Genomic DNA, 18,687 nt, shown 5'->3' with positions numbered 1-18,687 from the left:
ATGCCCAACATCAGCTCTGTGAGCGAGTTCCTCCTGCTGGCATTCGCAGACACGCGTGAGCTGCAGCTCCTGCACTTCGTGCTCTTCCTGGGCATCTACCTGGCTGCCCTCCTGGGCAACGGCCTCATCCTCAGTGCCGTAGCCTGCCACCACCGCCTCCACACCCCCATGTACTTCTTCCTCCTCAACCTCGCCCTCCTTGACCTCGGATCCATCTCCACCACTCTGCCCAAAGCCATGGCCAATGCCCTCTGGGACACCAGGGCCATCTCCTATCAAGGCTGTGCTGCTCAGGTCTTCTTTTTTGTCTTCTTAGCTGGAGCAGAATATTCCCTTCTCACCGTCATGGCCTACGACCGCTACGTTGCCATCTGCAAGCCCCTGCACTACAGGAGCCTCGTGGGCAGCAGAGCTTGTGCCCAGATGGCAGCAGCTGCCTGGGGCAGTGGCTTTCTCAATGCTGTCCTGCACACGGCCACTACATTTTCCCTGCCCCTCTGCCATGACAATGCTGTGGACCAGTTCTTCTGTGAAATCCCCCACATCCTCAAGCTCTCCTGCTCAGATGCCTACCTCAGGGAAGTTAGGGCACTTGTGTTTACTGTTTCTTTATTTTTTGGATGTTTTGTTTTCATTGTTTTCTCCTATGTGCAGATCTTCAGGGCAGTGCTGAGGATGCCCTCTGAGCAGGGACGACACAAAGCCTTTTCCATGTGCCTCCCTCACCTGGCTGTGGTTTCCTTGTTTGTCAGCACTGCCATATTTGCCTACCTGAAGCCACCCTCCATTTCCTCACCATCCTTGGATCTGGTGGTCGCACTTCTGTACTCAGTGGTGCCTCCAGCACTGAACCCCCTCATCTACAGCATGAGAAACCAAGAGGTGAAGGATGCAGTGAGGAAACTGTTTCAATACATGCTTCTTAAGCATCAGTAATGTGTTCAGAAGATGTATTTCTAATAATGTGGAATTTTGATTCATATTATGTTATTTCATTTCTATCTTTACTAGTGCTATCATAACACTATCATTGATAATAATCCTAACAGAAATAAAAGGATATTTGGGAAGATGATATAATATTTTTTTAAATTATTTTTCTCTGTTAATATTTTAAATATTTTTTTTTTATAATGCAATTCTTAGCATTCTGAATGTTACGTTTTGTGTTAGTTTTCACCACGTCATCTGTGACCCAGAGGCTTTCTCTGAATGTGTTTATCCCTAAATGACACCTGGCCTCTGTTGTGGCATCTTGTTTATAAAATGAAGTTGCTCAGTGCTCAGGGGTCTTCTTCCCAATCTGGAGTGAAGAAGACAATCAGGGAATACCAGGCTCAAGGCCTCGGTCTTGTACTTGGGTACCACCTGGACACAGGGGCATGAGGACATGGGGTGCTGGGTGAGGGAGTCAGGACTGAGTCGTCACTGGTGGATGCCCATTGCCCCTGGAGACCCTGACCTGTCAAGAAGCAGCTTCTTGGGATTGACAAGTGACAGGACTGGTGGCATCAAGGAGGTATTGCGAGCCACCAGAATATCCTAAGGGTTCTCCTGGGACACTGTGTGCCTTGTGTTGGGTGGGCAGTGAGTGGATCGTCACGGTAAAGTTAAGCCAAAGGATGCATAGGCTGGTGGGAGCTCTGCAGTGCCAGGACACACAGTAATTACCCATTAATTTATTTAGTACTTAATTAATAAAACAACAACTCATCAGCTCAAAAGATTCTATCCCTTCCGTAAAATGTCTCACATGAAGTGTAATTTCTATCATGAAGAAGTGTGATTTTTCAGGATGCATATTCATCGCAGGAGAAGAAATACTGGTGTTCACCTGTACTTGCATTGTCCTCGCTTTTCTATCATGGTGTGCTCCCTCCTTCATCTTCCAGGCACAAAACCCATCTTGATTACACAGAACATGCTGAATGTCTCCTTTTACCAGCTGCCAGTCTGGACCCATGCACTTCCTATTGTTCTCCTGGTTTGCCTTCCCCTTACTCTTTAATCATTCAGACCTCTCTCACCAACCCAGTTGCTGCTTTGAGTTTCAGTGAGTTCAAGCTCACCCATCTCTCAGCAGTCTGTCTAATGGTTTCCTTAGCAAGACCCTCATAATTTATCATTGAATGAATATGATACGGATTGATATAAACACTATTTTTTTTAATTTCCTTTTAGTCATTTTAAAATACATCGTGTACTTAGCCATCCTTTTGGGAATATAAACATTACTGGAGGCAACAAAATAAAGAACTTGAGCTTTGTTTTTTTGAAAATTGCAAAGCCTCCCCAGGGACATGTTAGGGTAGATAACTGGAGGTCATCATTACAGACAGGCAAAGCACTGTGCTGAGAAAACTCTTGGTTGCTTTTCTTGAAGCACAGGGGCCAAGGCCTGACCCCTGGAAGTGGGAGGGGAGATCCTGCACCCCTACATCTGGCTCAGGGCTCTTCCTGGGGATCTGTGGGATGTGGTGGGCAGTGTGATGTCATGAGAAGAACACTGGTATGACACCTGCCAGCCTCTGCACAGGGTTGCAAGGAATCGATGAGGCCCCACCGTAATGAACATCTCTCCTCATAAGCTCTAGCCAAGGGGACAACAATGTCAGGGTTTTTGGGGCCCTGCATTCTTGCCAGCACCCTCTGCCTTCTCCTCTGCAGGCTTTGCTATGCTATCCAACATTTCTCTTTCTTTCCTTGAAATCTGCAGACACCCATCTCTGTTCACCCCCTTGCTCTCATCCCGGCATTTCAGTCATTTCACCAATGTCTCATCAACCCTCACCAGCTGTTCCTTGAAACACAAAGCCATGGTCTGATCACAGACACTCTTTGGTTGACCTCTGGCACCACAGCACAACCCTTTGAGGGACATTTTTTCCTCCTCGTGGCCAGTGCGTAACTTCCATGCTGCAGTCTGTGTCATTTTTTTTTTTCTCCTGCTCTTTCCTACTACCAAAGAAAGCTCCATCAGGGTGGAAACCACTCCTGAATTAGGCATCCCAACTCAGCAGGCTCCTTGCGGCCTCTCAGCCAAGCAGACACAAGTCACCTCAGCAGCAGCTTCCAAGCCAGGGGCCTGCTGCTGGCCTTACAGCTTCTTGGCTACACACAGCCAAGCCTTGTGCCTGCTGCTGCCCACTCATGGACTCAAGCACAAGGGACAGGACAACCCATCTGGGGGCCTTCTTTCTGCCTGGGTCCTCTGGGGGTGTAGGCAGAGGGGATCCCCCAGTCAGCATGCCAAGCAGGTGCCTTCTGCTGGCCTAGCAGGGCCACTGCCAGATGTCGGCCCAAAAGTGCAGCTCCCAGGGAGAAGGCAAGGGTGACCTGCCACCTCCAGACACAAGTGACCTCACAGTCCCTGCCACAGTCACATTCCTGCTGCTGGGGCAGGAGATCCTGAGGCAGAGCTGAGCTCCTCTGATCATCCCCACCCATCTCCTCCTTGTGGCCCACAAGCTGATGGCTTTCATGATCTCAGAGTATCTGTCTCATATCTGTTGGCTACTCCTTTCCAGAGACTGACATGGCACCTAAGTCAGGATGGTGAAGAACACAAAGGCTGTACTTGAACCCTGCACAATATGCCCAGCAGTTCTTGTACCACCCCAAAATTTTGTTTCCTGCCTCCAACTTTTGGATACAGAATGGCTTCTGTGTACCCAGGCTATCTTCTTCCAAACCCACATGCACGGTTCAGTTTGCCCCAAACGTCTTGGAGGCAGTGGCCCCCTCTGTCTCGAAAACTGAAAGCAGTCCTAAAGGATGACTTCAGGCAAAAGCTGACACCTCTGACATGACAACCCCTATCCAAGACCTCTTCCTCTATGGGGCCTACCAGGTACTTAGAAAGAGCCGATCTCAGAAACTACATGCACAGCAAGTGCCTTCTGCTGCCCTACCATGGACACTGGCAGATGTGAGCCTAAAGGCACAGATCCCAGCCAGGAGTCAAGGGTGACCTGTCAGCTACTTCAGAAAGCAGTCACCTCACAGGCCATTTAACAGCCATTAGCTTCCTGCTGGACTTAGTGCTTCTGATACACCACTGAGCTTATAATACCACACCTACAAAACACCCCCTTTTTGGGCCAGGACCTGCCCAGGTAGAAGTGATCTGGTTGTGATCCTCCAAGCTCATGGCACACCTGCTGGGCTCCCAGCCTCTCTGACACTCAGGAGCCAGTTCCGTGCCAGTCCTGGGAGGTGCTAGGGCAGGAGGGATCTTGTAGGCAATGTTCCAGCCCCATGCCTGTTGGTGGTCTCTCAGCTCCTAGTGCACAGTGGGGATCACATTTGTATCTAGAAGCCATGAGCCTGAAGCTGGTCTAGCAGACACTCAGGGGAAGCACCCTCTCAGCCCCAGCCCCAGCTCCAGCCCAAACCCCAGCTGGCGGTGCTGCTCTGCAGAGTGAGGGGGCTGTGGTGCCTGTGGCACAGGGATTGCAGAGCTCTCCTCTGCCTGCTCACACCAGATTGAGCACTTGAGCTCTAGACAGTCCACATGGGACAGAACATGGTGCTCAGCACTAAATATTTGGGTCATCTTTCTAAGACAAGGTATCAGTTTCTCAGAGACTGACAGCACTGCAGTCTTCTTGTGGGAATTGATGAGTTACTAAATATTCTTTATGTTTGGGGTTGTTATTTCTTTTTCTTTCATTTTTCTTTTCCTTTCCCTTCCTCATGTGTCTATCACTCTGTGAGTTTTTATGTCCTTTCTTCTCTCCCTGTAGATGTGTTTCCTCCTCTCCCTTCAGAGGAGGAGGAAGCAGGCAGCTCATGCATGTGTAGTTTCTGGTTGAGGTGAGCAAGGAGGAGGCTGGCTATGCTGCAAGGTGATGGAGGTCTGTGAAGCTGCAGGAGCCCTGCTCTCTTGCCTGGCAGATCCCCAGCACACAGTGCCTGTGCCCCGCAGGGCCAGCCCCGCTCCCCAGGCCAGCACAAGAGGCCTGGCCCAGCCACAGAGCAGCCTGCCCTGAGCAGGGGCCTGCACAAAGAGCTTTCCCTTTCCCTTTCCCCATCAGTGCAGGCCCAGCAATGCTGTCCTGCTCTTCCCCAGGGCCATCCCTGCTCCCAGAGAGCCTTATCCAGGGCAGTGTGTCTGTGTTGGCCTGGCCGGCCATTGCTGCTTCCCTCCCTGTGCTCTCTTCAGGGCCCCAAGCTGGCAGTGCTGCTGCGAGAGCCAGGGGCTGTGGTGCCCTGGGATCCCTGGGGGTCTCCCCCCCTGCCCATGCTGCTCAGGCTGGGCACCAGACCTACGTCCATGGGGATCTCTGCTGCTGAGCCCCTTTCCATCTGCCCTGATGGCTCAGCAGCACAGGGCAGTGCTGGGCAGGGCCATGGGGTGTCTCTAAGGGCACAAAAGGACGGCGAGTGCTGCACCAGACCTAGTGCTGCCCAGGATCCTATACGAGGATCTCCACTGTTCCTTTGCAGTCTTATGGGCCTTCACCTGCTGGCTCTTCATGGCCTCCCCTGGCATTGCAGAGATCTGTTGAGAACAAAGACTCCTCAGATTCACTTTTCCCTTTAAAAAATACACCTAAAAATTCTACTTCAGATGGTCACTCATTTTACGAGGTTCTAATCACTACCCACTGAGCACATTGTTCCTGCACATCCCCTGACATCTCCTGGTATCTCCAGATTCCTCTGCAGTCCCTCATCGGCCATCAGCCCCACTGCAGGAGGTGCAGTCCCATCAAGATCAATCCACTTGTCTACTTAGGCAAGTGCCACCATAAAGAGAGCTCTTGGTGCAGCCCTTGATCCCTCACAGAGCACCCTGGGACTTTTTAAGGCTGAACTCCACAAAGATGCCCAGAAAACAGAAGAGCAGGGAGCAACCCCTTGGCTGTGTTCCTGGCAGCAGCTTTGGAAAAGGCGTCTGGGCTTGTGGGTTTGACCTGAGCAAGGCCCTATTGTTACTGTGGTCCTAGCAGGGGGGCCAGCTGTGACCTCAGGCTGTACAGTGCCTGCTGCTGCCTGCAGGAATTGGGATGCCACAGCAGAGACAACAGGACTGTCACCAAGGTACACGAGATCTGATGGCTTATCCAAATAAAAGAGAAAAGGAGAAAAATGTGGAGACCAAAAGAGAGTAGCAGTGAAAAGGCCACGTTCTGCTGCTGGCCATGGCCATGGCTCCAGGGAAACAGCAGCCCTGACCCCACCTCCATGTGACACCAGAGATCCTGGTCCTGAGCCCCTCCTGCATGCTGGGGCTGCTCCCCCAGCTCCAAAGAGGATGGGAGGAGACGGCAGCTGATGACGTATTTCTGATTTTTTTTTTTTTTTTAATTGTGTTTATCTACATGGTAAGCCTGCTTCTTTAAGTAAGTAGAAGATTGTCATTTTAAATGAAATAAAAATATAATACCAGGTTAAGGATAATGTTATTTGAACCAAAACAAATAATATGAAGAAAATATTTATAGGGAAAAATAATAACAAATTTTTTTCCTCACAGTTCATGAAATAATCAGGGGACTCACAGTCATTATTGCTTGCAAAAAAGCAGGTTCCCAAAGACTTCCTTTAATGCATTCTTGAGCTCCTGGTTTCTCATGCTGTAGATGAGGGGGTTCAGTGCTGGAGGTACCACTGAGTACAGAAGTGCGAGCACCAGGTCCATGGACGGCAAGGAAATGGAGGGGAGCTTTAGGTAGGCAAATATGGAAGTGTTGATAAACAGGGATACCATGGCCAGGTGAGGGAGGCACATGGAAAAGGCTTTCACAGAATCACAGAATTTCTAGGTTGGAAGAGACCTCAAGATCATCGAGTCCAACCTCTGACCTAACGCTAACAGTCCCCACTAAACCATATCCCTAAGCTCTACATCTAAACGTCTTTTAAAGACCTCCAGGGATGGTGACTCCACCACTTCCCTGGGCAGCCTGTTCCAATGTCTAACAACCCATTCGGTAAAGAAGTTCTTCCTAACATCCAGCCTAAAACTCCCCTGGCACGACTTTAGCCCATTCCCCTTTGTCCTGTCACGAGGCAGATGGGAGAACAGGCCAACCCCCACCTCACAACAGCCTCCTTTAAGGTATCTGTAGAGAGCAATAAGGTCACCCCTGAGCCTCCTCTTCTCCAGGCTGAACAAGCCCAGCTCCCTCAGCCGCTCCTCATAGGACTTGTTCTCCAGGCCCCTCACCAGCTTCGTCGCCCTTCTCTGCACCCGCTCAAGCACCTCCATGTCCTTCTTGTAGCGAGGGGCCCAAAACTGAACACAGTACTCGAGGTGCGGCCTCACCAGAGCTGAGTACAGGGGGACGATCACCTCCCTAGCCCTGCTGGTCACACTGTTCCTGATACAAACCAGGATGCCGTTGGCCTTCTTGGCCACCTGAGCACACTGCTGGCTCATATTCAGCCGACTATCCACCATCACTCCCAGGTCCTTCTCTGCCTGGCAGCTCTCCAACCACTCCTCTCCCAGCCTGGAGATCTGAGATGGCAGCAGCTGCCTGGGGCAGTGGCTTTCTCCATGCTGTCCTGCACACGGCCAACACGTTTTCCCTACCCCTCTGCCATGGCAATGCTGTGGACCAGTTCTTCTGTGAAGTTCCCCAGATCCTCAAGCTCTCCTGCTCACATGCCTACCTCAGGGAAGCTGGGGCACTTGTGTTTAGTTTTTCTTTAGGCTGTGGTTGTTTTGTTTTCATTGTGCTGTCCTATGTGCAGATCTTCAGGGCAGTGCTGAGGATGCCGTCTTCTCAGGGCCGGCACAAAGCCTTTTCCACGTGCCTCCCTCACCTGGCTGTGGTCTCCCTGTTTGTCAGCACTGCCGTGTTTGCCTACCTGAAGCCCTCCTCCATTTCCTCGCTATCCCTGGACCTGGTGGTCACACTTCTCTACTCGGTGGTGCCTCCAGCACTGAACCCCATCATCTACAGCATGAGGAACGAGGAGCTCAAGAATGCAGTGAGGAAACTCTTTCCATACATTCCTCTTAAGCATCCATGATGTGTTCAGAAGATGTATTCTTAATAATATGCAAATGTTTTGATTCACATTATATTGTATCATTTTTATCATTCCTAGTGTTATCATAACATTGTCATTAATAGTAATCCTATCAGAAATCAAAGGATATTTGGGAAAATGATAGAACATTTTTAAAATTATTTTTCTCTGTTAATATTTTAACAATATTTTATTTGTATTTTATAACGTAGTTCTCAGCATTCTGAATGTTATATTTTGTGTAATTTTTTACCATATCAGCTAATGTACACACTGATCCATGCTTCCTAGGTAGATAAAGACAATAAAGAAGTCAGCGGAAATTCATTGGTCTCAGTATCCCTCTCTTCCCTTCCCCTCTGGAGCTGGGGGAGCATCCCCAGCATGCAGGAGGGGCTCAGGGCCAAGAACCCAGCTGACACATGCAGGAGCAGCCCTGGTGGTACTCGGGGCTGCCCCTCACTGCCCGCTGGGCTCTGCCTCTCTGCTGCCTGTGGGTCGGGGCTGCTGCTTCCCTGGAGCCATGGCCATGGCCAGCAGCAGGACGTGGCCTTTTCCCTGCTACTCTCTTTTGGTCTCCACATTGTTCTCTTGTGCTCTTGTACGTGGGTTAGCCATCAGATCTCATGCACCTTGGTGAGTTTCCTGATGCCCCTAGAGTGGCATCTCCTCCACATCTCTGTACACCTCTTCTAAAGCTGGTGTCAGAAATACACCCAAGGAGCTCCTCCCTGAACAGCCCTCTTGTTTTTCTGGGCTTCAGGATGGATCAGATTCCCATAGTGATCACTGAAGGACAAAGGGCTGGACTGGAATCTGACTTCTTGGTAGCATATGGCCCAGCAAACAGTAATAACTGGCCTTGACTGGCCTGGGAGTGTCCACTGGTGCTGGGTTTGATGGCAAATGGCAACCTGGAGAGGAATGTGGAGCTGCTCTGTGGCTGGGCCAGGCCTCTTGTGCTGGCCTGGGGAGCGGGGCTGGCCCTGCAGGGCACAGGCACTGTGTGCTGGGGATCTCCCAGGCAGAGAGCAGGGCTCCTGCAGCTTCACGGACCTCCACCTCCTGAGCTGGGGCTGGCCCCAGTGCAGGGGCTGCTGGGGAGGCCCAAAGCCACCTTTGTGCCAGCAGCTGCAGTGCCTTTGAGGGGCTGGGGCTGTGGTGGCCATGCCCAGAGCCCTGCAGCAGCCTGCACTGGGCACTGCCCAGGGGCCAGCCCAGCCTGGGCTGCTGGGCTGGGCTGGGGAGAGGGCAGGGAGGTGGGGAGAGGTGGGCAGGGGCTGGGCTGGGCTGGGCAGTGCCCGGCAGAGGGCAACAGCAGCGTCAGGGAGCAGTGGCAGCTTGCAGGGGAGGGCTCCCAGCAGGGCTTGGTGCTGCAGAGCCAGGGCTGTGCAAAGGGAGCCCAGAGCTGCAGGGGCAGGGGAGAGGAGGCCGAGGGCCAGGGTGGCTGCTGCAGGGGCAGGGAGCTCAGCATGGCCCTTGCAGCCCCCTGGCCTGGGCCTGCCTCTGCCCTTGGCCCCGGCCTTGGCTCTGCTGGCAGGAGCGCTCTTGGCATGCGCTTCCTGGCCTCCCCTCGCCTGCGCACAGCTGCTGCCCACTCAGGCTGCTGCCACAAACGTGTCCTCACAAGCAGCACCAGCCCTTGGGCTGCTTCTGCTGGCCTCCCCCACCCCACTGCCTTGATTCCTTGTCTCTGCTGGGCCTTACCTTCCACACTCGAATGCATCCCTTTGCTATCAACACCCTCTCCACTGCACCATGGAATGACAGTGCCATGGTGGGACATGTTTCCAGTGTGCTGTCTACCAGACACAGTAATAAATATGACGAGCAGGACTAGAGGGGTCCTCCTTCCAGCCAGGGGGAGGCAGGGAGGAAAGGGACAATGGGATTTACTGGAATGGATGTATTTAATGGCTGGGTACATCAGACCCACAAAATGTATCACGCTCTACTAGACACCGGTGCACAGAGTACCCTGATGCCATCAAGCTAGAAAGAGGTAGAACCCACCTGTATTTCTGGAGTGATAGGGGAATCCCAAGAGATAACTGTACTGGAGGCTGAAGTGAGTCTAACTGGGAAGGAATGGCAAAAGCACCCCTTTGGGACTTGTCCAGAGGCTATGTGCATCCTTGGCATAGACTGCTTCAGGAGAGGGAATTCTGAGTTTCAAGAGGGCACCACGGGTGGGGCTTTGGCAGAGCTGCCTTGGAGACAAAGGACATGAAACAGTTGTCTACCTTGTTTGGCCTTCCGCAGAATCCTTCTGTTGGGGGTTTGCTGAGGGCTGAAGAACAGCAGGTGCCAATGGCTACCATGCTGGCACACCTGAGGCAGCATCGCGCTAACCGAGACTCCCTGATTGCCATCCATGAGCTGGGTCATCGACTGGAGAGCCAAGGTGTAGATGTAGAGCTTGGGAGCGTGGTTTAGTGATGGACTTGTCAGCACTAAGGTAAAGTTGCCTGACCTGGGTGACACGTCCCAGAGTAGTGTCAGGCACAATGCAATTCTTTTTGCCTTCTGCATCTATAGCACAGGAAGTAGGACTTTGCCCTACTCTATTGACTGGGCAGGTCTTTTCACATTACTCAATTTAGGTTTCCGTGGCTGAAAGAGAACAATTTCCCAAAAGAGGCAAAGGTCATGGGTACATCTAAAGCCACTTGAAGATATATTTTTTTACTTCTCATCCTGAGTTTTTGACAGAAGACACAAGAGAACCATGTCCAGTTGTCTAATAAGATTTAACCAGAATTTCTCAAGTTCTGATGGTCATTTCAACTTTTTTATTATTTTATTTTATTTATTATTTTATTTTATTTTATTTTATTTTATTTTATTTTATTTTATTTTATTTTATTTTATTTTATTTTATTTTATTTTATTTTATTTTATTTTATTTTATTTTATTTTATTTTATTTATTATTTGCTTCATTATTTTACCCAAGGAATGCCTGACTTGTCTTTGAAAAGGTTTCATGCGCTGAGCTTGGCTGCAGTTACAGGGACAAAGACCACTGCTGGCAGTAGAGGTTTCAGACCTCCTGACTCTGCTTTTCTCTGCTCCCTACTGAAGTCTCCAAAGAAGTTTCCGTGGATCAATAGCAATAGAAGAATGATGCTGAAAACTCAAATGCAGCAAAATTTAGCCTTTAAAACAAGAAAAGATATGTACTAGGTGCTTTTTGAAATCTTCTTCCTTAAGAATATCACACAAGCTCTGTAATTAGCTGTACAAGTTTTGAAGTCATGAAGAAAAGTATTGAAGAGATCTTAGGAGTTTCTTCAATTTAATGAGTTCCATGGTGTATTTACATGCACAGTCAATGAAGCTCAGGTACTGAGCTTCATGGACTGTGCACCAAAATATACCATGGAACTCCTCAGAGAGGAGAGCGATGCAATTGCTTAAGAATGTAAAGTCAGAAGGAAAAGTCAAAGTGACTTGGAGTATTAATGGGCCCCACTGAGGGCTGTTAGTAAGACAACTTCCCCAGGGACTTGTTAGGGCACATAATTGGAAGCCATGATTGCTGACAGGCAAAGGCAGTGTGCTGAGAAAAGTCTTGGTTTCCTTTGACGAAGCAGAAGGGCCAAGGCCTGACCCCAGCTACTGGAGGCGAGATCCTGTACCCCATGTCTGGCTCAGGGCTTTTCCAGGGGATCTGTGGGATGTGGTGGGCAGTGTGATGCCTTGGGAAGAACAATGGTACGACACCTCCATTTGCACAGGTTTGCAGGGAGGCAATGAGGCTCCAGTGTAATGACTACTCATGTCCTCATCAGACAAAGGAACAAAAACCTCAGGGCTGTTGGGGCCTTCCCTTTTTACCAGCACCCTCTGCCTTATCCTCTGCAGGCATTCCTGTGCTATCCTACTTTTGCCCTATTTCCTTGAAGTCTGCAGACGCCCATCTCTGTTCACCACCTTGTTCTCATCCCAGCATTTCCATCATTTCACCCATGTCTCACAAACCCTCATTAGCTGTTCCTTGAAACAGAAAGCTAGGATCTGATCACACTCTTTAGTTGACTTCTGGCACCACAGCAATATACTTTGAGGGACATTTCTTCCTCCTTGTGGCCAGTGCATAACTTCCAAGGTGCACTTTGTGGCAGTTTTTTCTCTCCTGCTCTTTCCTACTACCAAAGGAAGCTCCATCAGGGTGGAAACCACTCCTGAAGTAGGCATCCCAACCCAGCAGGCTCCTTGCGGCCTCTCAGCCAAGCAGACACAAGTCACCTCAGCAGCAGCTTCCAAGCCAGGGGCCTGCTGCTGGCCTTGCAGCTTCGTGGCTAGACACAGCCAAGCCTTGTGCCTGCTGCTGTGCAGTCATGGACTCAAGCAGAAGGGACAGGACAACCCATCTGGGGGCCTTCTTTCTGTCCATGTCCTCCTTGGTGTGTAGGCAGAGGGGATCCCACAGTCAGCAGAATTTCTGTTTCTTCTTTCTTTTCTGTTTCTTTTGTCCAGTCATGGACTCAACAGAATTTCTGTTTCTTTATTGTCTTTATCTAAACAGGAAGCCTGGTTCTATATGTACATGAGAAAATAACATAATATATATATATAAATAAATAAAATTAAATTAAAAGGTAGGAGGCTGGGAAAAAAAAAAATTAATCAGAAGCACTATTATTAAGAAATAGAAATACAAAAAATATATGAGATTGTCATAAACACATTTTAAACTAAAAGTACAGTTAGGTCTATTGGAATATTACTGTAACAGTGTATCCAAAGATTTTCTTCACTGTATCCTTGAGCTCCTGGTTCCTCATGCTATAGATGAGGGGGTTCAGTGCTGGAGGCACCACCGAGTACAGAACTGCCATTATCAGGTCCAGGGATGTGGAAGAGATGGAGGAAGGCTTCAGGTAGGCAAACATGGCAGTGCTGACAAAGAGGGAAACCACGGCCAGGTGAGGGAGGCACGTGGAAAAGGCTTTGTGCCGGCCCTGCTCAGAGGGCATCCTCAGCACTGCCCTGAGGATCTGCACATAGGACAGCACAATGAAAATGAAACAACCAAAGACTGAACAAAGAGTAAAGAAAAGTACCCTAGCTTCCCTGAGGTAGGCATGTGAGCAGGAGAGCTTGAGGATGTGGGGGATTTCACAGAAGAACTGGTCCACAGCATTGCCTCGACAGAGGGGCAGGGAAAATGTGTTGGCCGTGTGCAGGACAGCATTGAGAAAGCCACTGCCCCAGGCAGCTGCTGCCATCTGGGCACAAGCTCTGCTGCCCAGGAGGCTCCCGTAGTGCAGGGGTTTGCAGATGGCAACGTAGCGGTCATAGGCCATGACAGTGAGAAGGGAAAACTCTGAGCCAAAGAAGAAAACAGAAAAGAGAACTTGGGCTGCACATCCTTGATAGGAGATGGCCCTGGTGTCCCAGAAGGCATTGGCCATGGCTTTGGGCAGAGTGGTGGAGATGCAGCCCAGGTCCAGGAGGGCGAGGTTGAGGAGGAAGAAGTACATGGGGGTGTGGAGGCGGTGGTGGCAGGCTACGGCGCTGAGGATGAGGCCGTTGCCCAGGAGGGCAGCCAGGTAGATGCCCAGGAAGAGCGCGAAGTGCAGGAGCTGCAGCTCGCGCGTGTCTGCGAATGCCAGCAGCAGGAATTCAGTGATGGTGCTTCTGTTGGACATCTGCTTTTTTTGAGATGTGGTCCTGAACAAAGAAGAGGATGAGAGTAATAAAGTACAGGAAATGTATCAGAGGGAAATTAATTCAGTTTCTCATTTAAAATCATCACCTATATTGTGCACTTTCTGGCAGACATTTGGCAGATCCCTTTCATGCATCCTGATTCATTCTGCCTGACGGAGTCTGTTGGAACAGGGGCCTCTTCTATGGGCACTGCAGGAGTCAGCCCTGTCCTACAGCAAGAGGTGAAGAGGAACATGGGGAAATGTTGGTTTCACTTCCTTCCTGATCTGAAAATGTTTTGCCCCAGTGTTGCTCCCTGTCCACCAAACTACAGAGCAGAGCTGTGGAGGTGTTTTATATATATATATATTTATTTGTTTTGTATTGTTTCTTTCAGCTGTCCCACCACTCCTGAGGAATGTCTCCGAGCCACAGATCCTGGCTATTTCTGCTGGACTGAAAGTGAATCCTTGTAGATCATTATCAGAGAAAAAGGGACTGTCACTTTAGTGCACAGTGTTCTTTAGGGAAAACAGCCAGTCTGTCCATCAAGTACGGTCTCAGATGCCCTGTGAGAGCTGCAGGAAAGTTCTACTCACATGTTTGATTGAAAAGAGCAAAGACCCTGCTGAGAGCAGAGGAATCCAGGTTTAAAGTGCCCATCTCCAGACCCCTCACTCTGTCCCCGTACTCCCCTTCCCCCAAGCACACAGAGGGCTCACCCCACAGGCATGTGAAACCCCCATCCCCAGCCAGCCTGGGAACAAGACCAGCAGCAGCACGGCCAGCTGGAGAAGCCAGGAGGAATGCCAGCGTGCTGCTGCCAGGGGAGGCAAGGCCAGGGAGGGACAGACGGACACTCAGCAGACCCTCCTGTGCTGCAGCTCTGCCTGCAGATAAGGCAGCTCCTGCTGGGGACACCGGGGGCTTGAGGGCAGAGGCTGTGCTGGTGGGAGAGGAGAGCAGGGGGTGTCCCAGGGAAGGCGCCTGCCCTGCAGAGGGTTGCAGGGAGGTGCCTGAGCCCTCCCTCGCACAGCATTTCTGGCAGCAGCTCCCTCTCACTGCCTGCCCATGTCCCTACTTGTTTCTATGTCCCTGCTGGGAGCTGGTTCTCTGTCCCCACATCCCCTCCCTGTCCATGCTCACAGACCCCATCCCACAAGCTCTGTGCTTCCTAAGTACAGGACATCACAGGGGTTGCAGCTCCTTAACACCTGACAAGCCCTGAGGAGACAACAAACATTGATGTTTCAGTCTTCAGGCTGAGGTGCCTGAAGGGATTTGATCACGTTAATTGCTGCCATATTGATCTCTCCCTGCAATACTCTTGGAGTCTCAGTCTCCTGTACAATCCAGACAATTCATTGTCATGAACCCTGCCTTCCTTCCACACCAAGAATCTGAAAGCACAGAATCCAAGCAAGTCTTCCATTTCTGATAAACCAAGACTCGGTCTTCCTGTTAAAATGCCCCCTCAGGAATGCCATTCTCTAAAACATCTTCTATGCCACATTACATGTAGAACAAGACCCACCCTGACAGATGCTATCAGCTATCAGATGTGCCAGCTGTAGAAGACCCCTCTGGCAACCCCACCTGCATGACCCTGCTGCCAGAGCCTCACGGTGTCAAGAGCCTGCAGATGTGTCCTGCCACCTTTGTTGTTGAGCTCCTCAGTGCCTCCAAGCCCTCTCTCCTTCTCTCCTCTCTGCGTGCCAGCTGCGGTCAGAGCCCCCAGCCCTGCTGCACTGTGCAGAGGAGCTGCTCCTGGCCACAGCTGTCTCTCTGCACCAGGGCTCTCTTGCCACGAGCTCTCTCTGTCCAAGGAGCCCGGCCCAGCTCAGCAGCACAGCACCAGCCCAAGGCACCGCAATCACCCCTCTGGGGGCTTTGCTGATGAGCCCACGAACCTCAGGCCCTCAGAGACAATTGAAGACATCTCTCCAGAAGTCCAAGTCAGAGGCAAGTTTCCTGCAGTGTCCCCCTGAGGGCCAGCACTGACACAGCCTCCCTTGGAGCTCATTAGAGCAGAACCCTGGAGGCAGTGAGGACAAGGAGACAAAGGCAATGTGAAGGTGACACTGATGTGTAGGAAAACTGGATGTGTGTCAGCAAGCACAAAGGCCAAGCCTTGACCCCTGTCCTCTGGGAAGGGAGATCCTTACCCTTCAGACACTGCTCAGGGCTCTTTGTGGGGCAGTAGGAGATGGGGATGTGCATTGCCAAGTGCAGGAGAATGGTACAACCCCTGCCTGGTTCATGGGTGGGGGTGAGGAGGCAATGAGGCCCTGGTGCTTTAACAATCAGCTGTCTCCTCATAGGCCTCAGTGACAGAGACAACAGCCATAGCCATGGACACAAAGACCTGGGTTCCTTTTGGACTTTGAGCCTTGCCACAGCACTTGATCCTCTCCACACCTGGCTGCACTAGGGAATCCCAGACCTGTACCTCTTTCCCTGTACCTGTATACAATTTTGGGAGGGTTGTCTCATTGAATATGAACTGAGTCTGACCACTCAGATCTTCTTGGTGGCCATGCTTTTCATAAGGCAGTTCTCTAGGAAGTGGGCCTGGTTCCTGCTGAGCAGGCACCACTGCTTGTATGGCATCCCTCATGGTGTCCAGGCCCCCTCCTCCTGGGCACTGCTCACTCAGCAGGGTCCCAGTCTGCCCCCATGTGTGGGGTTCCTCTTCTTCTGGTGCAGTACTGGGCTCTTCTCCTTGTAAATGTCAACAGGTTTCTGTAGGCAAATTCCTGCAGTTTCTCGAGGTTCCCCTGGACAGATGCTCCATTCTCTCAGCTGTTAATGTCTGCAGGCAGACGGCTCACTGTGATTTTGCTTTCTCTCACAAAGCAACGGCAGCAGGAGTTTGCAGGACAGTTTGGATAATACACGAGTAACTACTTGAATGGAATTACAGCACAGAACCACTGAAGGGTGTGGGATAGAAGGCTGCCAGATTCCACTTTTTCTGTTCTTCCTTCTCTTGCATGCTGTTACTTACAAAACACTGCACTGTACATTCTAATAGGAAGGAAATTAAGTCTATCCCAGCCGACACATGGACAATATCCGGCCCATATTCCATACCATCTGCATCATGCTCAGTTCCAGTACTTTCCAATTAATCGCCAGCACCTTTTCTCTGTTGATATACACACAGATATATCATGCCCTTAGTCTGTGGGTGTCCTGGAGCTGGCTAGGATCGAGGTAATTTTCCTCCTAGGAGCTGGTATGATGCTGTGTTTTGGATTCAGCATGAGAAGAATGCTGATTACACACTGATGGCTTAGTTGTTGCCCAGCAGTGGAGGGCTGGGGGTGCCTGCAAAGCTAGTGGGGACAGAAGCAGGACAGCTGACCCCAAGAAGCCAAAGGGATGTTCCAGACCACATGACGTCGTGCTGAACAATCAATATGGGGTGGCTGGCCAGGGTAGGGGGTACCACTGCAGTGGGACAGGTAATCACCATCATGATCGTCATCATCATTGCTCATATTATTTCTCTTCCCTTTCTGTCCTATTAAACTATCTTTATCTCAATCTATGATTTATTAATTAATTTATTTATTTTATCTTTTTTCCCCCTCCTCATTCTCTCCTGCATCTGCTTGGGGTGTAGCGGAGTGTGTATGTGAGGGAATGGCTGTGTGGTGCTGAGCTGCCTGCTCTGTTTAACCACGCTTTTGGTGCCCAACATGGAGCACTATTTTTGAGCCAATGACAGATCTTGCCACGGCCAGATTTTTGTTAAAAGAAAGCTATTATAAGCATTAGTTAATTTTAATAGTTGCTGATCATAAAGCTGATCTATCTATCTTCCTTCCTTCCTTCCTTCCTTTCTTTCTTTCTTTCTTTCTTCTTTCTTTCTTTCTTTCTTTCTTTTTTCTTTCTTTCCTTTCTTTCTTTCTTTCTTTCTTTCTTTCTTTCTTTTCTTTCTTTCTTTCTTTCTTTCTTCCTTCCTTCCTTCCTTCCTTCCTTCCTTCCTTCCTTCCTTCCTTCCTTCTCTTCCTTCCTTCCTTCCTTCCTTCCTTCCTTCCTTCCTTCCTTCCTTCCTTCCTTTTCCTTCCTTCCTTCCTTCCTTCCTTCCTTCCTTCCTTCCTTCCTTCCTTCCTTCCTTCTTTTAAGCTCAGATCTGTTGTGCTCGATTTCAGAATTGTGTTGCATAGCACATTACTTACTGTATGTCTCCCCTGTCATGCTGTTTATCTTTTCTGATGGCTGCGTCAAGTTCATTCTTTTGATGTGTTGTGTATCACTGGCTTATGATATGATAAAAATCCTGGTCATGAGACTAATCTGGTACTTGTACTCAGCATTGCCATTGCAAACATACCTTGGGAGCCATCTCTCAGAAACTATTAAGAACTACACTCTGGACCTTATCTCCTCAGGAAATCAAGCCATTGGGAGACAAGGGGAGGACACTTTTCCCCACTTGTTCACTCTCCCTTTCTCTTTTACCTCCCCATTCTCCTCAAGGATATTTACACTGGCTCTTCAAAGTTTTGAATATCCTTGGGATGCTCAAACATGCATGCTCCTATTGTTTTGTCTCCTGAATGTGTTTCAGGACTACTTAAGAATACCATTCAGATTTCTGTCTGGTGGCAGGAGAGTTTGGAGTGGCAGGGAGTGAGGGAGGATCTGGGCAGGCACCTACAGCTGTCGGCACCACCAGAATTTTGGAACTTCACCCCCAGCAAATGCAGAATCCTTAAAAAAAAAAAAAAAAAAAAAAGTGGTTAAATGCTTGAAAAGGAGGTGTTATCACTGGCATTTCCAAAGAGACACATGCCACTGCAGTGTGCTGGGTCTTGGCCTGTGCTTACAGAGCCACAATCAATGCCACTCCAACCTGTGTGAAAAGCCCTGCAGTCACTCCAACCCCTCTGACAGACCCTGCAGCTACTACAGCATCTGCAAAATGCCCTGCAGCAACTCCAGCTCTTTTTCTGGGCCCTGTGTCTGAGCCAGAAAACCAAGCTCTGTCTGTATGACTTCCTCCTATATGCAAGAAAAAACAATGGATGTGAAA

The 18,687-nt window shown here is 50.0% G+C and overlaps 2 protein-coding genes across 2 annotated transcripts; one reads left to right on the top strand and one right to left on the bottom strand.

Annotated features, from left to right (window-relative positions):
- Window positions 1–1,037, top strand: LOC309888111 (olfactory receptor 14J1-like; the record flags this gene model as incomplete). Its single annotated transcript, XM_082780348.1, has 1 exon — window positions 1–1,037. One exon carries the CDS (start codon window positions 1–3, stop codon window positions 934–936), a length of 936 nt encoding a protein of 311 aa, XP_082636474.1. The 3' UTR covers window positions 937–1,037.
- An 11,666-nt stretch (window positions 1,038–12,703) lies between these two features.
- On the bottom strand, window positions 12,704–13,642 carry LOC309888278 (olfactory receptor 14C36-like; the record flags this gene model as incomplete). The annotated part of the gene is made up of 1 exon (XM_082780517.1): window positions 12,704–13,642. The coding sequence occupies one exon, from the start codon at window positions 13,640–13,642 to the stop codon at window positions 12,704–12,706; it is 939 nt and encodes a 312-aa protein (XP_082636643.1).
- Between the last annotated feature and the right edge of the window lie 5,045 nt (window positions 13,643–18,687).

Source organism: Aythya marila (genome assembly GCF_965140915.1).
Source record: "Aythya marila genome assembly, chromosome: 28".
NCBI lineage: Eukaryota > Metazoa > Chordata > Aves > Anseriformes > Anatidae > Aythya > Aythya marila.
This window is presented reverse-complemented; position numbering and strand designations above follow the sequence as displayed.